Source organism: Ciona robusta, chromosome 12 (assembly GCF_009617815.1).
Source record: "Ciona robusta chromosome 12, ASM961781v2".
In the NCBI taxonomy this organism is placed as follows: Eukaryota; Metazoa; Chordata; class Ascidiacea; order Phlebobranchia; family Cionidae; genus Ciona; species Ciona robusta.
In genome coordinates, this window is record NC_143246.1 from 7,835,272 (window position 1) to 7,853,492 (window position 18,221).

The 18,221-nt window shown below is 42.1% G+C and overlaps 3 protein-coding genes across 9 annotated transcripts; 2 read left to right on the forward strand and 1 right to left on the reverse strand.

The window, feature by feature from the left end:
• The first annotated feature begins 323 nt into the window (after nucleotides 1-323).
• LOC149727439 (serum response factor-binding protein 1-like) lies at nucleotides 324-2,230 on the forward strand. The gene is made up of 10 exons (XM_089889675.1): nucleotides 324-497; nucleotides 554-642; nucleotides 888-960; nucleotides 1,130-1,248; nucleotides 1,305-1,393; nucleotides 1,457-1,541; nucleotides 1,594-1,709; nucleotides 1,758-1,832; nucleotides 1,890-1,961; nucleotides 2,045-2,230. Exons 1-10 carry the CDS (start codon nucleotides 480-482, stop codon nucleotides 2,176-2,178), a joined length of 870 nt encoding a protein of 289 aa, XP_089745801.1. The 5' UTR covers nucleotides 324-479; the 3' UTR covers nucleotides 2,179-2,230.
• On the reverse strand, nucleotides 2,226-10,453 carry LOC149727440 (uncharacterized). 7 transcript variants are annotated; one of them, XM_089889591.1, is made up of 12 exons: nucleotides 9,737-10,453; nucleotides 6,351-9,563; nucleotides 6,193-6,295; nucleotides 6,119-6,143; nucleotides 6,012-6,060; nucleotides 5,897-5,959; nucleotides 5,712-5,846; nucleotides 5,518-5,662; nucleotides 5,367-5,465; nucleotides 5,188-5,316; nucleotides 5,006-5,126; nucleotides 2,226-2,415 (listed from the first exon to the last, which is right to left on the reverse strand). In XM_089889591.1, the coding sequence occupies exons 1-12, from the start codon at nucleotides 10,323-10,325 to the stop codon at nucleotides 2,293-2,295; spliced, it is 4,794 nt and encodes a 1,597-aa protein (XP_089745717.1). In that variant the 5' UTR covers nucleotides 10,326-10,453; the 3' UTR covers nucleotides 2,226-2,292. The 7 variants fall into 7 exon arrangements, with proteins under 7 accessions (XP_089745717.1, XP_089745718.1, XP_089745716.1 ...); XM_089889592.1 differs by having other exon boundaries at nucleotides 6,654-9,563; nucleotides 9,698-10,453; XM_089889590.1 differs by having other exon boundaries at nucleotides 6,372-9,563; nucleotides 9,698-10,453.
• A 109-nt stretch (nucleotides 10,454-10,562) lies between these two features.
• On the forward strand, nucleotides 10,563-18,123 carry LOC149727441 (semaphorin-3C-like; the record flags this gene model as incomplete). The annotated part of the gene is given in 18 exon segments (XM_089889605.1): nucleotides 10,563-10,681; nucleotides 11,241-11,386; nucleotides 11,966-12,079; nucleotides 12,233-12,432; nucleotides 12,482-12,698; nucleotides 12,751-12,890; nucleotides 14,614-14,778; nucleotides 16,043-16,162; nucleotides 16,212-16,424; nucleotides 16,475-16,576; nucleotides 16,627-16,749; nucleotides 16,813-16,923; nucleotides 16,978-17,083; nucleotides 17,133-17,237; nucleotides 17,328-17,495; nucleotides 17,559-17,699; nucleotides 17,753-17,864; nucleotides 17,936-18,123. Coding segments are annotated over 17 exon segments (2,419 nt in total), but the record flags the coding sequence as incomplete, so codon positions are not given.
• Nucleotides 18,124-18,221: the final 98 nt, after the last annotated feature.

The following is an 18,221-nucleotide window of genomic DNA, read 5'->3' on the forward strand; positions in this document are numbered from 1 at the left end:
AAGGGCACATTTAAGTAACATTTAGAAAAACGGTAAGGATAATGTCAGTCTGCAGTTTATATTATGTCTATGATCAATTTAGCCCCATTTGATGTGCGTTATACGATTTCTAAGAGCGACATGAAATAACTCATGTTTATATACGGACCGGGGTTTATATCACAGAAATAAAAAGTGGACTTAGCGGACTTAGTGGACTTAGTGGACTTAGCGGACTTAGCGGACTTAGCGGACTTAGCGGACTTAGCGGACTTAGCGGACATGCACTAATTAAAGGGACCGCGTGATATGTGCACCAATGTGCGACATGTGCGTTTGGGGCGTGCTGTTCATATTCTGTTTCACACGTTTTACCAATAAATCAAAAATTAGTTTGTAAAACTTTTAAACCAGCATTTAGCTTGCAGAATTTAATTTGAATAAATGTTTTTATGAAAACGGACAGCTGTCAATTGCCGTGAATTCTGTTCAAGGTTAAAATGGATTTCAACAATGAGGTAAGAATGAGAGGTTATTGAATTGTATGAATTATGGTTTTATCATCATTTTGCAGATGATTTTAATGCGAAAAGATTTGAAACGCGCAAAAGTTCATGTGATTTCAAAGCTGGTTCGAAGGAATAAAAGTCTTAAAAGTAAAAAGTAAGTTTCAATCTTTCTTTTTGGTGCTATAGTGAAGAGTCTTCCCTCCAACTTATTTGCTAACCATCAAGCCCTACCACCAACCACTAACCCTTATAACCACCTATTCTGCAATGTACCGGAAGATTCTTCACTAGTGCCGTCTCTTTAATTCGCTTTGTCCGCTATGTAGCGAATATTGTGCAGTTTAAATGATTACAACTTAGTGATTGAATCCCGAGCTCAACCAGTTTTTGGATATTTAGCGCTCCAGAACACTTGAAACAGAAAAATATTTCACGTGCTAATCGTCTTTTACAAGAAATTGAAATAATCAAGGTGAAGTTGAGTTCTTGAATTATTTACCGTTTATTAAGTAGTTTCCCGTAGCGTGTTTTAACGGCTCGCTTTTTTGCTAATTACATCTCTTCGTTGTTTTAATTAATCTGAACTTTGCTTTTGAATTCGAAGGAGGAAATACATAATATTTGATATTAAATATTGGTAGGATATGAAACCTGATGTAATATTTAAACACCTCGTCACAAATGATCGGAGCGGAAACTTGGATGAAATGGCGTTGCGTGTTTTGTCCAGGATTGGTACAATCTCATTCATCGAGCCAAAGTATGGTTTTGTGACATTAATATTAAATAGAAATCTTCAATGTATTATTTGTACAGAATATCACAGCTTAAATTGCTTCTACACGATTTTGAAGCAAATCGAAAAAAAGAAGAAGTTTCTCTGACTGCCGAATCTGCTGTGTTAGGTTGGGGTTTATATTTCATTCAAACAAATGTTTAAGTTAAATCGAAATGTTTAATTTTTTTAGAAAAGTCAAGTGAGTTGCCGTGGAGACAAACAAATGTTGAAAAACAGCCAGAAACCAATCAAAATATTTTACCCCATCCAGAAAAGTAAGTTCAGTGACAATTTCTATTTATCAAAAGTAACCCAATTTTTATAAAGATGCAAAACGCTTTTATCGCTTTCTGAAAAAGTTTTTGAAAATCTGGGGGAAAAGTTTCTCGATGAAAATGAAATTGTTGATGATTTATCTCAAGACCCTTTCTTCAAGGGAGAAGGTTTGGAAATATTTTAGTCTTTTCGGTTTTCTTAACTTTACGGCCCAGATACGTTGGTGAGTGGGAGTTGTGCAACGACGCTTAGCGAAGATATTTCTAAAACTTTGGTTAAAGTAAAGAAAGGTAATGTTTGTTTCAGCGTAAAATGTTTTGTTTTAATAAAGTTTCATAACATGGCAGATCGTAAACGTAACCGACCTGGTCAAAATGCAAGAGACAAACTTTATGGTAAAACTAACTCCAGTAAAAAAGGTTGGTGCGTCATGTTATACATCGACAGCGAGTATGAGGTGTAAGAATACTGCTTAACCTAAAGTTGTTGTTTGTCATTTTAGGGAAACCCAAGAAAGTTAAAACAAAGGAATCGGTTTCACTTCATCCTTCGTGGCAAGCAAGCCAGGTTAAAAAGAAAGAAAATATCATCCAGAAATTTCAAGGGACTAAAATTCGATTCTCCGATAGTGAATAATGCCAAGGCTTGTTTTGGTTGTCTTTAAATAAAAGGAACACTCGGTGTATAATACATGTCTTTATTAAGCTTGCATAATGTACATTGCAATGTTAGTAGAATAAAAAGTTAGTTTTAAACAGAAATAACTTTACAATTCCAAATATCTGCTGTGTTACGTTTGATTGCAACGCGACATTGGATTCCATTATTTGAATAATCCGACTCTTGTACTAAACGCGCCGGGTTCACCAACACCTGTGGTGGATATATATTGTGGTTGTGTGGTGGATACATATTGTGGTTGTGTGGTGGATACATATTGTGGTTGTGTGGTGGATATATATTGTGGTTGTGTGGTGGATATATATTGTGGTTGTGTGGTGGATATATATTGTGGTTGTGTGGTGGATATATATTGTGGTGGATATATATATTGTGGTTGTGTGGTGGATATGTATTGTGGTTGTGTGGTGGATATATATTGTGGTTGTGTGGTGGATATATATTGTGGTTGTGTGGTGGATATATATTGTGGTTGTGTGGTGGATGTATATTGTGGTTGTGTGGTGGATATATATTGTGGTTGTGTGGTGGATATATATTATGGTTGTGTGGTGGATATGTATTGTGGTTGTGTGGTGGATATATATTGTGGTTGTGTGGTGGGTATATATTGTGGTTGTGTGGTGGATATATATTGTGGTTGTGTGGTGGATATATATTGTGGTTGTGTGGTGGATATATATTGTGGTTGTGTGGTGGATATATATTGTGGTTGTGTGGTGGATATATATTGTAGTTGTGTGGTGGATATGTATTGTGGTTGTGTGGTGGATATATATTGTGGTTGTGTGGTGGATATGTATTGTGGTTGTGTGGTGGATATATATTGTGGTTGTGTGGTGGATATATATTGTGGTTGTGTGGTGGATATATATTGTGGTTGTGTGGTGGGTATATATTGTGGTTGTGTGGTGGATATATATTGTGGTTGTGTGGTGGATATATATTGTGGTTGTGTGGTGGATATATATTGTGGTTGTGTGGTGGATATATATTGTGGTTGTGTGGTGGATGTATATTGTGGTTGTGTGGTGGATATATATTGTGGTTGTGTGGTGGATATGTATTGTGGTTGTGTGGTGGATATATATTGTGGTTGTGTGGTGGATATATATTGTGGTTGTGTGGTGGATATATATTGTGGTTGTGTGGTGGATATATATTGTGGTTGTGTGGTGGATATATATTGTGGTTGTGTGGTGGATATATATTGTGGTTGTGTGGTGGGTATATATTGTGGTTGTGTGGTGGATGTATATTGTGGTTGTGTGGTGGATATATATTGTGGTTGTGTGGTGGATATATATTGTGGTTGTGTGGTGGATATATATTGTGGTTGTGTGGTGGATATATATTGTGGTTGTGTGGTGGATATATATTGTGGTTGTGTGGGGGATGTATATTGTGGTTGTGTGGTGGATATATATTGTGGTTGTGTGGGGGATATATATATTGTGGTTGTGTGGTGGGTATATATTGTGGTTGTGTGGTGGATGTATATTGTGGTTGTGTGGTGGATGTATATTGTGGTTGTGTGGTGGATATATATTGTGGTTGTGTGGGGGATATATATATTGTGGTTGTGTGGGGGATATATATATTGTGGTTGTGTGGTGGATGTATATTGTGGTCGTGTGGTGGATGTATATTGTGGTTGTGTGGTGGATATATATTGTGGTTGTGTGGTGGATATATATTGTGGTTGTGTGGTGGATATATATTGTGGTTGTGTGGGGGATATATATATTGTGGTTGTGTGGTGGATATATATTGTGGTTGTGTGGTGGATATGTATTGTGGTTGTGTGGTGGATATATATTGTGGTTGTGTGGTGGATATGTATTGTGGTTGTGTGGTGGATATATATTGTGGTTGTGTGGTGGATATATATTGTGGTTGTGTGGTGGATATATATTGTGGTTGTGTGGTGGGTATATATTGTGGTTGTGTGGTGGATATACATTGTGGTTGTGTGGTGGATATATATTGTGGTTGTGTGGTGGATATATATTGTGGTTGTGTGGTGGATATATATTGTGGTTGTGTGGTGGATATATATTGTGGTTGTGTGGTGGATATATATTGTGGTTGTGTGGTGGATATATATTGTGGTTGTGTGGTGGATATATATTGTGGTTGTGTGGTGGATATATATTGTGGTTGTGTGGGGGATATATATTGTGGTTGTGTGGTGGATATATATTGTGGTTGTGTGGTGGATATATATTGTGGTTGTGTGGTGGATATATATTGTGGTTGTGTGGTGGATATATATTGTGGTTGTGTGGTGGATATATATTGTGGTTGTGTGGTGGATATATATTGTGGTTGTGTGGTGGATATATATTGTGGTTGTGTGGTGGATATATATTGTGGTTGTGTGGTGGATATATATTGTGGTTGTGTGGTGGATATATATTGTGGTTGTGTGGTGGATATATATTGTGGTTGTGTGGTGGATATATATTGTGGTTGTGTGGTGGATATATATTGTGGTTGTGTGGGGGATATATATTGTGGTTGTGTGGTGGATATATATTGTGGTTGTGTGGTGGATATATATTGTGGTTGTGTGGTGGATATATATTGTGGTTGTGTGGTGGATATATATTGTGGTTGTGTGGTGGATTTATATTGTGGTTGTGTGGTGGATTTATATTGTGGTTGTGTGGTGGATATATATTGTGGTTGTGTGGTGGATATATATTGTGGTTGTGTGGTGGATATATATTGTGGTTGTGTGGTGGATATATATTATATTATTGATATATATTGTAATTACCTGGAAAATATATTCATCTTGTGGTACACCTGTCACATCAATCCACTGACAATCAATGGAGGCTTTGTAAGTATCCTCACAGTTCGGTGAGATCCCTTGGTGACCTTGGTCGCAGTTGTACCTGGAGTTATGAAGTTATTATGAAGTCAAAAGTATTTGTTTCACTTTCATATTTATCTTACACTTTCCGCTGGTTGTTTTTGCACGAGCTATCCTCTAAGCAAAAGCTGGCCTTATGTCCCTCAGCAACTTTGGTAAGGTCGGAGTTGAGTAAATTGTAATGTGTGAACTCTTGCATGCTGTGTGAATGACTGCAATACATTGGGTTAATGAGTTAAACAAATGATTAAATATGATATACTTGTGGCAGGCATGCCATTCCCATTCTGATTTGGCTTGGTGTGGTAGAAACACTGCTCGGCCGATGTTGTGTACAGTGGTTTGGAATCGGAGTAACCGCCTGTTATGCTCAATGTTCGTTACTTTGTTGCATCACCCAAACAACCACCAACCTCTCCGAGGTTCTTGAACCTCCCATCGCGGATCTTGACAAACATCCGGCACCACGAGCACACAACAATTGACTCAGTGGTTTTGTGTCAAGGAAGAAGTTTGTGATCAGCATCCTCTTATTGATGTGGAGGTCAGGAAGATCTTCTAAAGTTTAAATAATTTTTATCAAAGATATTAAAGTTAAAATATTTACCGTGAGTTTGAGTGACAGGGGGGGCAGTGGTGGTTGTTGGTTGGGTGGTTGTTAATGAAACTTCATTGATCCGTTGAATTAATATTGTTCCACCATCGTTAGGTCGCGAACTTTGGATACTTCCTGTGTTTGAATCCATAATCAAGTTAGTTGATCACGATAAACATGATGTATAGACTACATACCCGAATCCTCAAATGTTTCGTTCTCTTCATAATCTCCATCATCTGCATAGGGATCCTCGTACGCTGAGCAAATATCAAATAATAAACGAAATATTTATTACTTTACAAAACTCACAATCGGATTGGTCTTCAGTTTGAATGTTGTTTGTATCACTTTCAGTTTGCTACAAAAGTAAATATTTTTGAAACATTTTTCACTTTAACCCAAAACAGCCAACTTACCTCCAAACTTGACCTCTCGGGGGAACTAAAACAAAATTTTCTTAAAATTTATTTTAAAACATTAACAAAAGAACCTGGTGGTTGGGTCTTTGTTCGTAATAATCCCGAGAGCAAGTTGAAAGTTAAGGTTGTATCGTCGTTCTGCTTCACTGATTTCATCACTAGTTGGAGGATTATCTGGCAAAAATACATTTTATTCGTCAGTTTATTGATTCTACAAAAATTAACGAACCAGATTGACCGGCAGAAGAACCAGATTGACCAGCAGAAGAACCAGATTGACCAGCAGAAGAACCAGATTGACCAGCAGAAGAACCATATTGACCAGCAGAAGAACCAGATTGACCAGCAGAAGAACCAGATTGACCAGCAGAAGAACCATATTGACTAGCAGAAGAACCATATTGACCAGCAGAAGAACCATATCGACCAGCAGATTGACCAGCAGAAGAACCAGATTGACCAGCAAAACCAGATTGACCAGCAGAAGAACCAGATTGACCAGCAGAAGAACCATATTGACCAGCAAAAGAACCAGATTGACCAGCAGAAGAACCAGATTGACCAGCAAAAGAACCAGATTGACCAGCAGAAAAACCATATTGACCAACAGAAGAACCAGATTGACCAGCAAAAGAACCAGATTCGCCAGCGTAACTATATTGACCAGCGGAACCATATTGACCAGCAGAACCAGATTGACCAGAAGAAGAACCAGATTGATCAGCAGAAGAACCAGATTGACCAGAAGAAAAACCAGATTGACCAGCAAAAGAACCTGATTGACCAGCAGAAGAACCAGATTGACCAGCAGAAGAACCAGATTGACCAGCAGAAGAACCAGATTGACCAGCAGAGGAACCATATTGACCAACAGAACCAGATGGACCAGCGGAAGAACCAGATCGACCAGCAGAAGAACCATATTGACCAGCAGAAGAACCATATTGACTAGCAGAAGAACCATATTGACCAGAAGAACTATATTGACCAGCAGAGGAACCAGATTGACCAGCAGAAGAACCATACTGACTAGCAGAAGAACCATATTGACCAGAAGAACCATATTCACCAGCAGAAGAACCAGATTGACCAGCAGAAGAACCATATTGACCAGCAGAAAAACCATATTGACCAGCAGAAGAACCAGATTGACCAGCAGAAGAACCATATTGATCAGCAGAAGAACCATATTGACCAGTAGAACCAGATTGACCAGCAGAACCCGATTGACCAGCAGAACCATATTGGCCAGCAGAAGAACCATATTGACCAGCAGAAGAACCAGATTGACTAGCAGAAGAACCAGATTGACCAGCAGAAGAACCAGATTGACCAGCAGAAGAACCAGATTGACCAGCAGAGGAACCATATTGACCAGCAGAACCAGATCGACCAGCGGAAGAACCAGATCGACCAGCAGAAGAACCATATTGACCAGCAGAAGAACCAGATTGACTGGCAGAAGAACCATATTGACCAGAAGAACTATATTGACCAGCAGAGGAACCAGATTGACCAGCAGAAGAACCATACTGACTAGCAGAAGAACCATATTGACCAGAAGAACCATATTCACCAGCAGAAGAACCAGATTGACCAGCAGAAGAACCAGATTGACCAGCAGAAGAACCATATTGACCAGCAGAAAAACCATATTCACCAGCAGAAGAACCAGATTGGCCAGCAGAAGAACCATATCGACCAGCAGAAGAACCAGATTGGCCAGCAGAACCATATTGACCAGCAGAGGAACCAGATTGACCAGCAGAAGAACCATACTGACTAGCAGAAGAACCATATTGACCAGCAGAAGAACCAGATTGACCAGAAGAACCATATTGACCAGCAGAAGAACCAGATTGACCAGAAGAACCATATTGACCAGCAGAAGAACCAGATTGACCAGAAGAACCATATTCACCAGCAGTAGAACTAGATCGACCAGCAGAAGAACCATACTGACTAGCAGACAAACCATATTGACTAGCAGAAGAACCAGATTGACCAGAAGAACCATATTGACCAGCAGAAGAACCCGATTGACCAGCAGAACCATATTGGCCAGCAGAAGAACCATATTGACCAGCAGAAGGACCATATCGATCAGCAGAAGAACCATATTGACCAGCGGAAGAACCATATCGACCAGCGGAAGAACCATATTGACCAGCAGAGGAACCATATTGACTAGCAGAAGAACCAGATCGCCCAGCAGAGCTAGATCGACCAGCAGAACCATAATGACCAGCAGAAGAATCAGATTGACCAGCAGAGGAACCATATCGACCAGCGGAAGAACCAGATCGACCAGCAGAAGAACCATATTGACCAGCAGAAGAATCATATTGACCAGTAGGACCATATTGACCAGCAGAAGAACCATATTGACCAGTAGAAGAACCATATTGACCAGCAGAACCATATCGACCAGCAGAGGAACTATATTGACCAGCAGAACCATATCGACCAGCAGATGAACCATATTGACCAGCAGAAGAACCATGTTGACCAGCAGAAGAACCATATTGACCAGCAGAAGAACCATATTGACCGGCAGAAGAACCATGTTGACCAGCTGAAGAACCATATTGACCAGCAGAAGAACCATATTGACCAGCAGAAGAACCATATTGACCAGCAGAAGAACCATATTGACCAGCAGAAGAACCATATTGACCAGCAGAAGAAACATATTGACTAGCAGAAGAACCATGTTGACCAGCAGAGGAACCATATTGACCAGCAGAAGAACCATATTGACCAGCAGAAGAACCATATTGACCAGCAGAAGAACCATATTGACCAGCAGAAGAACCATATCGACTACCAGAAGAACCATATTGACCAGCAGAAGAACCATAGTGACCAGCAGAAGAACCATATTGACCAGCAGAACCATATTGACCAGCAGAAGAACCATATTGACCAGCAGAAGAACCATATTGACCAGCAGAAGAACCATATTGACCAGCAGAAGAACCATATTGACCAGCAGAACCATATCGACCAGCAGAGGAACCATATTGACCAGCAGAAGAACCATATCGACCAGCAGAGGAACCATATTGACCAGCAGAAGAACCATGTTGACTACCAGAAGAACCATATTGACCAGCAGAACCATATCGACCAGCAGAGGAACCATATTGACCAGCAGAAGAACCATATTGACCAGCAGAAGAACCGTATCTACCATACTGATAACCACTTTGTGCCGTTCCTTGTCTATAAGGATAACCGGACGCCGTGTAGCCCAAGTGTCCCGAATATATTTTACTGCCGTATAAGCTCCCGATGCTGCTTCTTTCACTATTGCTGCTACTTGTTGGATAATATCGTGTAGACGAGCTGCCGATCCTTATGTCTCTCCCCTCTGACCCAGCAGCCACTGCTCCAGTAGGATAGCCACCCCGAGCTTCGTAGTTACTTGTCCCACCAGCACCTGCATAAAGACGTATTTATGGCTTCAATTCGGAATGTAAACGGCCAACAGTAAAGTGGAACTGATAAGCATAGAATGCCCGCTCATATTTACGATATAAGAGAAACATTAAAGGCTTACAAGTCAAACGGTACCGTAATAACCATTGTAGTAGATTGCCCCGCCATATCCACCTTGGGGATAATAACTTCCTTGGTAACCTCTCCTTGGTGGGGTGTACCCGCCCTGGTATGAACTATACCTCCCACGCTCACGGGAAGCAAGCCGTGATGACGAAGGGTCGGTTGTGCTTCTTGTGGGTGCGGGGGTTGATGTTAGTTCGGCGTATCTAATCTTATCAGGGTAAATAGATGCATCTGCTAAGGCAGCGCCCCCAGCAGACGAGGACGCGTATGTGTCTCCGTAACTCGTATCCGCATAATCTGAGTAACCTCCTTGCCCAAAAGAACTGAACGGATTGTTAAATTGCGAAAAATATTCGCGGCTGGGCGTCGCTGCTGGTTCGTCTTGTGTTTGCCTTCTAGCTCTAGCTAACTTGCGCAAAACTTTTTTGGCAGCCAACGTAAAACAATGCGCGCTGTTTATTTGAATAACAACAAACAAAACACAAATCAAAATTCTAGATTGCATTTTGTAGAAACTCGTATTGTGACGTCTTGTACTGAAACAACTGACTTGTGTTTCGTCACAAAAGTTATTTATCCCTATTCGAGTAACCAAGCGTGTTATTGCACGGCCCAGTTCCGACGGTTTCCGGGTCATTACATCTGTTGTTGGTTATCCAGCGAACCGTGTGCTCTCGTTTCATGTTTATGAGGAAATTGTTCAAGGTTAAAAGACTCCCGCTGTTTAAACAACGTTTCAGATTAAGTTAAATCTTACAATAAAGCAAGACGGTTCATTCCAGGAATACATTAAGATAGACATCATATAAAACGACCACGGTGGCGCTCGAGAGTCAATAAGGAACCTTGACGCCATTTTAAATTTTCTTTCGATGAAATTGGTTGGAAGTTAGATGGTTGGTTGTAGTTGTTATTGGCTAAATTGGTTGCCGCGCAGTGTCGAGGGTTGAAGGACAAACAGTTTGTTACGTCACAAACTTTTGAACAGAGAATGTAAGAAAATATCACGTCAAAATATCAAGTATTGCGTTACTAATTTTCGGTAAATATAAAACTGGAAATCTATGGTACCGGTCCGTTTCTTGTGTTCAAGATATTCAGTGGTAGTTTCTGGGTTTCCAATGTAATGCTGATAATGTTTGAAACGAAAGGTTTGTTTAAACAGGAAACTGAAAGAAACATCAAATATTACGTCACAGTATTAATTGTTACACGACAGTTTTGGTTTGTTTTGTCACAAACCGCCCGAAGGGGAAGCTTCTACGAACATGTGTGACGTCACAGAAGGATCTATTTTGTTTATGAAGAATAAATCGTGGGAAAAGGGGAAACAATGAAGCGATAGCTCTCTTAATTGTTCCTGTCGATGTATAAGCTATCTAAGGATTAGGTTTATTACGTAATAATGCAGTTTAATAAAGTTGCATCAGCGTTAATTATGTCGTAATAATGTTTTTTAGATATCATTGTTACGTATAGGAAGCGTTACAATAGAGTTACATCACAATGCATGCTTGCATTATTTATAACAATGGTTTTCGCGCGTTTACAGGTTTAGAATGTTTTTAATGAAAAGTTGATTACGTCATCATATTAGTGTAAGTATGACGTCATGGAACACCTTGTTGGGCCTCTTGTTGTTTGTTTGTTACGTCACAATATCACGTTCACAGGAACCGCTACAAGTTATCTATTCAGGTACTTTCCCGCGTAATTATTAAGCTGACCCTTGACCTTGGGCAACTATGACGTCACAGTACTAAACGCGTTGTTCACGTTGTTACGAAATAATTAAAAACAGCGAAAGTTCTTTGTGACGTAACAGTTGAACTATTGCCTTTGTGACGTCAGTATATGCTTCGATATGACGTTGACACATGCCACTGTGACGTTAATAACACTTTATCGTTACAACTGACGTCACAAACCCTGATTGTAACAACAATCGCTTTCGTGGAGTTGTTTGCGTTAAACAAAGCAAGCTGTTGCGTCACACTGTCAATCAATTGTTCCCGCCCGAATTAACGTCTATTGTTACGTCACAATGTTTAACACATAAATTCGTTTGTGACGTATTAATTAAAATTATGAGTTCGTGTTGCGTAACAATAGACAACATACACCTGGTGTATTGTTACGTCATCCATTGTTGTGTGAAGGCTTGGTCGATTAATATTACGTCACAATGCCCTTCAATCGGATTGTCGTGTTTGTATTGTGACGTCGCAAGCCTCATTAACTGAAGTGTTTCTTAAACTCACAATGATTGAAACGCAGGTTTGGGGAGCAAAAGCTTCACAGCAATCGAGAATAATAAATACATGGTGCTGAGACTTGTTGGTGGAAAACTATATATCGGGGGAAAGGAAAGGATTTATATATTAAACCCAGGTGGGTGTGTTTGTGTCATTAAACCCAGGTGGGTGTGTTTGTGTTATTAATTTCAATTTACCCCACAGATAATATGTAATATATCCCAATTTACCCCACAGATAATATATCCCAATTTACCCCACAGATAATATATCCAAACTTACCCCACAGATAATATAACCCAACACACCCAGCCAACTATTGCATGGACGGCCCCACCCGCCGACAAAGAGATATGTACCTACTTACCCCAAGGCTCGATGGAGATTTGCAACAATTTCATCCGCATGATCGAGCAATACAACGCGACCCACCTCCTGTTGTGTGGAACGATGGCCATCGAACCCCACAATAAATTCCTTAAACTTTCGGTGAGGTTTTAGATTTATTCAAATACTTTGTCTAACTTTGTTCGTGCAGGACATGAGTTTGCATTCGTCTGCGGGCCTCACATCGGCGGCCTTGTGCAGTTACAACATGGAAGATGAGGGAACGTCCCTTGTGGCCCGCGTCGATCAAACTTTTTCGTCGGTTGCTGCAACATCCAGGAGGGCCGGCGACGATGTTAATTTGGTGAAGATTCTCCCAACAAAGAAATATATTCAGGCGACTTTAGGCAAAGGAAAGATGCTGGATGGTAAGGGTTTCCCAACTTTAATACAAACATATTCAACTTTGTTTTGTTGCAGAAAATGCCAGGTTTGTCGGTTCATTTGCATATAATGACACAACATCTGGGCGTTTGGAAAAGAAATTGTATTTTGTGATTGGGGAGGTTGCCCGTGAACCTGGAGCAAGTAGTGACGGGCATGCTGCGCGTGTTGTGCAGGTAGGTACCATGTGGCTGTTGTTGGTGTCGTGGGGTTGTTGTTGGTACCATGGGGTTGTTGTTGGTGCCGTGTGGTTGTTGTTGCTGCCGTGTGGCTGTTGTTGGTTCCGTGTGGCTGTTGTTGGTGCCGTGTGGCTGTTGTTGGTGCCGTGTGGTTGTTGTTGGTACCATGGGGTTGTTGTTGGTACCATGGGGTTGTTGTTGCTGCCGTGTGGCTGTTGTTGGTTCCGTGTGGCTGTTGTTGGTGCCGTGTGGCTGTTGTTGGTGCCGTGGGGTTGTTGTTGGTTCCGTGTGTCTGTTGTTGGTGCCGTGGGGTTGTTGTTGGTACCATGGGGTTGTTGTTGGTACCATGGGGTTGTTGTTGGTGCCGTGTGGTTGTTGTTGGTACCATGGGGTTGTTGTTGGTACCATGGGGTTGTTGTTGGTGCCGTGGGGTTGTTGTTGGTGCCATGGGGTTGTTGTTGCTGCCGTGTGGCTGTTGTTGGTGCCGTGGGGTTGTTGTTGGTACCATGGGGTTGTTGTTGGTGCCGTGGGGTTGTTGTTGGTACCATGGGGTTGTTGTTGCTGCCGTGTGGCTGTTGTTGGTACCATGGGGTTGTTGTTGGTACCATGGGGTTGTTGTTGGTACCATGGGGTTGTTGTTGGTGCCGTGTGGTTGTTGTTGGTACCATGGGGTTGTTGTTGGTACCATGAGGTTGTTGTTGGTACCATGGGGTTGTTGTTGGTTCCGTGGGGTTGTTGTTGGTACCATGGGGTTGTTGTTGGTGCCGTGGGGTTGTTGTTGGTACCATGGGGTTGTTGTTGCTGCCGTGTGGCTGTTGTTGGTTCCGTGTGGCTGTTGTTGGTACCATGGGGTTGTTGTTGGTACCATGGGGTTGTTGTTGCTGCCGTGTGGCTGTTGTTGGTACCATGGGGTTGTTGTTGCTGCCGTGTGGTTGTTGTTGGTACCATGGGGTTGTTGTTGGTACCATGGGGTTGTTGTTGCTGCCGTGTGGCTGTTGTTGGTTCCGTGTGGCTGTTGTTGGTGCCGTGGGGTTGTTGTTGGTACCATGGGGTTGTTGTTGCTGCCGTATGGTTGTTGTTGGTGCCGTGGGGTTGTTGTTGGTACCATGGGGTTGTTGTTGCTGCCGTGTGGGTGTTGTTGGTTCCGTGGGGCTGTTGTTGGTGCCGTGGGGTTGTTGTTGGTGCCGTGGGGTTGTTGTTGGTACCATGGGGTTGTTGTTGGTGCCGTGTGGGTGTTGTTGGTGCCGTGGGGTTGTTGTTGGTACCATGGGGTTGTTGTTGGTACCATGGGGTTGTTGTTGGTGCCGTGTGGTTGTTGTTGGTACCATGGGGTTGTTGTTGGTGTCGTGGGGTTGTTGTTGGTACCATGGGGTTGTTGTTGCTGCCATGTGGCTGTTGTTGGTTCCGTGTGGCTGTTGTTGGTACCATGGGGTTGTTGTTGCTGCCGTGTGGTTGTTGTTGGTACCATGGGGTTGTTGTTGGTACCATGGGGTTGTTGTTGGTGCCGTGGGGTTGTTGTTGGTACCATGGGGTTGTTGTTGGTACCATGGGGTTGTTGTTGGTGCCGTGTGGCTGTTGTTGGTACCATGGGGTTGTTGTTGCTGCCGTGTGGTTGTTGTTGGTACCATGGGGTTGTTGTTGGTACCATGGGGTTGTTGTTGGTGCCGTGTGGTTGTTGTTAGTGCTGTGTGGTTGTTGTTAATTACTTGTGTTTTGAAAGGTTTGTGCGAATGACGTTGGTTGGCAAGGGGAGAAGAAAGTTTGGACCTCATTTCAAAAGTTGTGGTTATCGTGTCAAACAAACGAGGACCCGCCTTATACGTTTCCAATTGTGACCGATATTTCGATGAATGATGGGGTTTTATACGGGACTTTTACTACTCAGGTGAGTTGCAGTGTTGCCAGTCGAAAACTAGTTTAACCCACCCCCCTACAGTGTTGCCAGTGAAAAACTAGTTTAACCCACCACCCTACAGTGTTGCTGGTGAAAAACTAGTTTAACCCACCCCCCTACAGTGTTGCCGGTGAAAAACTAGTTTAACCCACCACCCTACAGTGTTGCCGGTGAAAAACTAGTTTAACCCACCCCCCTACAGTGTTGCTGGTGAAAAACTAGTTTAACCCACCCCCCTACAGTGTTGCTGGTGAAAAACTAGTTTAACCCACCACCCTACAGTGTTGCTGGTGAAAAACTAGTTTAACCCACCCCCCTACAGTGTTGCTGGTGAAAAACTAGTTTAACCCACCACCCTACAGTGTTGCTGGTGAAAAACTAGTTTAACCCACCCCCTACAGTGTTGCTGGTGAAAAACTAGTTTAACCCACCACCCTACAGTGTTGCTGGTGAAAAACTAGTTTAACCCACCACCCTACAGTGTTGCCGGTGAAAAACTAGTTTAACCCACCACCCTACAGTGTTGCTGGTGAAAAACTAGTTTAACCCACCCCCCTACAGTGTTGCCGGTGAAAAACTAGTTTAACCCACCCCCCTACAGTGTTGCCGGTGAAAAACTAGTTTAACCCACCCCCCTACAGTGTTGCTGGTGAAAAACTAGTTTAACCCACCCCCCTACAGTGTTGCTGGTGAAAAACTAGTTTAACCCACCCCCCTACAGTGTTGCCGGTGAAAAACTAGTTCAACCCACCCCCCTACAGTGTTGCCGGTGAAAAACTAGTTTAACCCACCACCCTACAATGTTGCCGGTAAAAACTAGTTTAACCCACCCCCATACAGTGTTGCTGGTAAAAAACTAGTTTAACCCACCCCCATACAGTGTTGCTGGTAAAAAACTAGTTTAACCCACCCCCCTACAGTGTTGCCAGTGAAAAACTAGTTTAACCCACCCCCATACAGTGTTGCCGGTGAATAACTAGTTTAACCCACCCCCCTACAGTGTTGCCGGTAAAAAACTAGTTTAACCCACCCCCCTACAGTGTTGCCAGTGAAAAACTAGTTTAACCCACCCCCATACAGTGTTGCCGGTAAAAACTAGTTTAACCCACCCCCCTACAGTGTTGCCAGTGAAAAACTAGTTTAACCCACCCCCATACAGTGTTGCCAGTGAAAAACTAGTTTAACCCACCCCCCTACAGTGTTGCCGGTAAAAAACTAGTTTAACCCACCCCCCTACTTGTTGTTAATTTTCCAGAGCAAACATTTTCAAACATCAGCTGTGTGTGCGTTTAAAATAAGCGACATTCAACAAGCATTTCACACACGACAAGTTTGGGAAATTGTTGGAACGAGCTACACCAAAGTTGAACCAATGGTTTGTTGATTGAAGTTGTTTCAACTTCAATTTAATTGTTGGTTTCCAGGTATCGAGTGTTGGACGACCGGGTGTTTGTTCCTTCCCTGGTATGGGTGGTTTAACACAACCATCGAGTCAGGATTTTGATTGGGACTTTGTAAAGTTTATATGGGATCACCCGCTTGTCGTTGACCCCGTCACCCCGGTGTTTCCCCCCCATACCACGGCCCCAACCATTAACTCACAAATGTTGTCGCGCGAAAAAGAAAAATTTACCAAGGTTTGCTTATTGAAATATACCGGACTTTGGTTCAACGGAAGTCTTTCCAGATTGCTGTTCATAAAGTTATCGCACTAAACGGGGTCGCATATTATGTTGTGTTCGTTGGAACCGAAAGCGGGAAAATAATTAAATCGTTCACAAACCACAAGGTAACTTGTATTCTTGGTCTTTGGTCAGAACTTACCAACTTTTTCTTCAGACCCCAAACCCTGAGACTTTGGTTTTACTGGAAATTAATTTAAACGCTGGTCCAATATCAGAGATGATTATGGCGGAAACTTTTGATGAAATGTTCGTTAAAGTTGGCCCACATGTCGTACAGGTTATCATAGATATCTTATAACGACGGTGGTTCCAGAGATGTTTTATAACAATTGTTATATAGGTTCCCACCAGTAATTGCGCATCATATCCACAATCGTGCCCATCGTGCAACGCGTGTCAGATGTGCATCCTGACCCGTGACCCCATGTGTGCTTGGGACAAGCGAAACAACGTAAGTATGATGTCATACTTATAGTTAATGATGTCACAATCAACCTTGTTGCAGAATTGTGTCGCGCTAAGGAACGACAAAAGCTCATTGGTCCAAAATCTAACCAATGGCAGTGCGGAGGTTTGTGGGGCGTATAAAACAACAACCAATGAAATGAAAGGTGGGGAAAGTGAATGAATAAATTTGGTTTTAATTATTTTTCAATTTAGTTCCGATCATCGGTTCGAATGTAATTATTGGTAAAAGGACAAACAACCCTGCGGTCGTGGTTGGTTGGTTTAAAGACAATGATGGTACTATGACATCATTAAAAGGTATAGGTATAATGACATCACAATCGTATTATAATGACATCACAATCATATTATTATGTCATCACAATCATATTATTATGACATCACCAGACACCCCTGGTTTCCAAACCTTGTCGGATTCTCGTCTTGAAATTCATTCGTTCGAACAAAACAACATCGGGACTTATTTATGCGTGTATTCTGTTTATGATGTCATAGTGGGTCATGACATCACAATCTACACTGATGATGTCACAATTCCTCCTATTGTCCCACCAAGTACGTTGATATATTATTTTTATGTTTATATTATTTTATGTTTACAATATTTTTATGTTGAAGGTGAACCTGGTACCACACATGGGGGTTCCCCATCATTAGAAGGGGAAACACTTCCAGGGACTTTCCCCGAAACAACAGCAGGGATTTCCCCAACCCCCGCCCCAACTACTGCCGGGTTTTCCCCTCTTGCAGCATTTGGAAGTAATAAAAATAGAAATAACATTTGACTTGAATAAGAATGATTTCTATTATAGTTGTCGCCATCATTATATTGGTTGGGTTGGCCTTCTTCCTGGGCTGGTGGAAATTGTTCCGAGGAAAACATGAAACGAAGAAACAAGATGTCAAGGAAAGATCAAGCCCCTGGTTGTATGTCAACCCTTGGATTCTAATGTCGTGTTTGTATTGAAACTGTATTTGTTTCTGTATTTATGCAGGGATGATGATGTCATAGAGGGCATTGTGACAAACAATGAGAATAATAGCAACGACAACAAATTAACGAATCGCGACGAAGAATCGAACGCGTTGCTTAGCAACCGTCGCGTGCTGTATAAAGACACCCCGTCACCGGAGCAACGTAAAGTAGCGCACGTAACACCAGTACAGAACGCCCAGTATAAAGGTGAGTTGGGGGGGTTAGTATAAAGGTGGGTTGGGGGGGGTTATAAAAGGTGGGTTAGGGGGGTTAGTAAAAGGTGGGTTGGGGGGTTAGTATAAAGG

Excerpts from the sequence above, each read along its gene's own strand:
- LOC149727439 (XM_089889675.1), top strand. Across the intron at positions 643-887 it reads AAAAGTCTTAAAAGTAAAAA|CGCTCCAGAACACTTGAAAC; the intron begins GTAAGTTTCAAT and ends TTGGATATTTAG. Across the intron at positions 961-1,129 it reads AAGAAATTGAAATAATCAAG|GATATGAAACCTGATGTAAT; the intron begins GTGAAGTTGAGT and ends AAATATTGGTAG.
- LOC149727440 (XM_089889586.1), bottom strand. The coding sequence starts at position 10,325 with ATGACCCGGAAACCGTCGGAACTGGGCCGTGCAATAACACGCTTGGTT. Across the intron at positions 9,564-9,697 it reads CTACTACAATGGTTATTACG|GTGCTGGTGGGACAAGTAAC; the intron begins GTACCGTTTGAC and ends GTCTTTATGCAG. Across the intron at positions 5,663-5,711 it reads CCCTGTCACTCAAACTCACG|AAGATCTTCCTGACCTCCAC; the intron begins GTAAATATTTTA and ends TTTAAACTTTAG.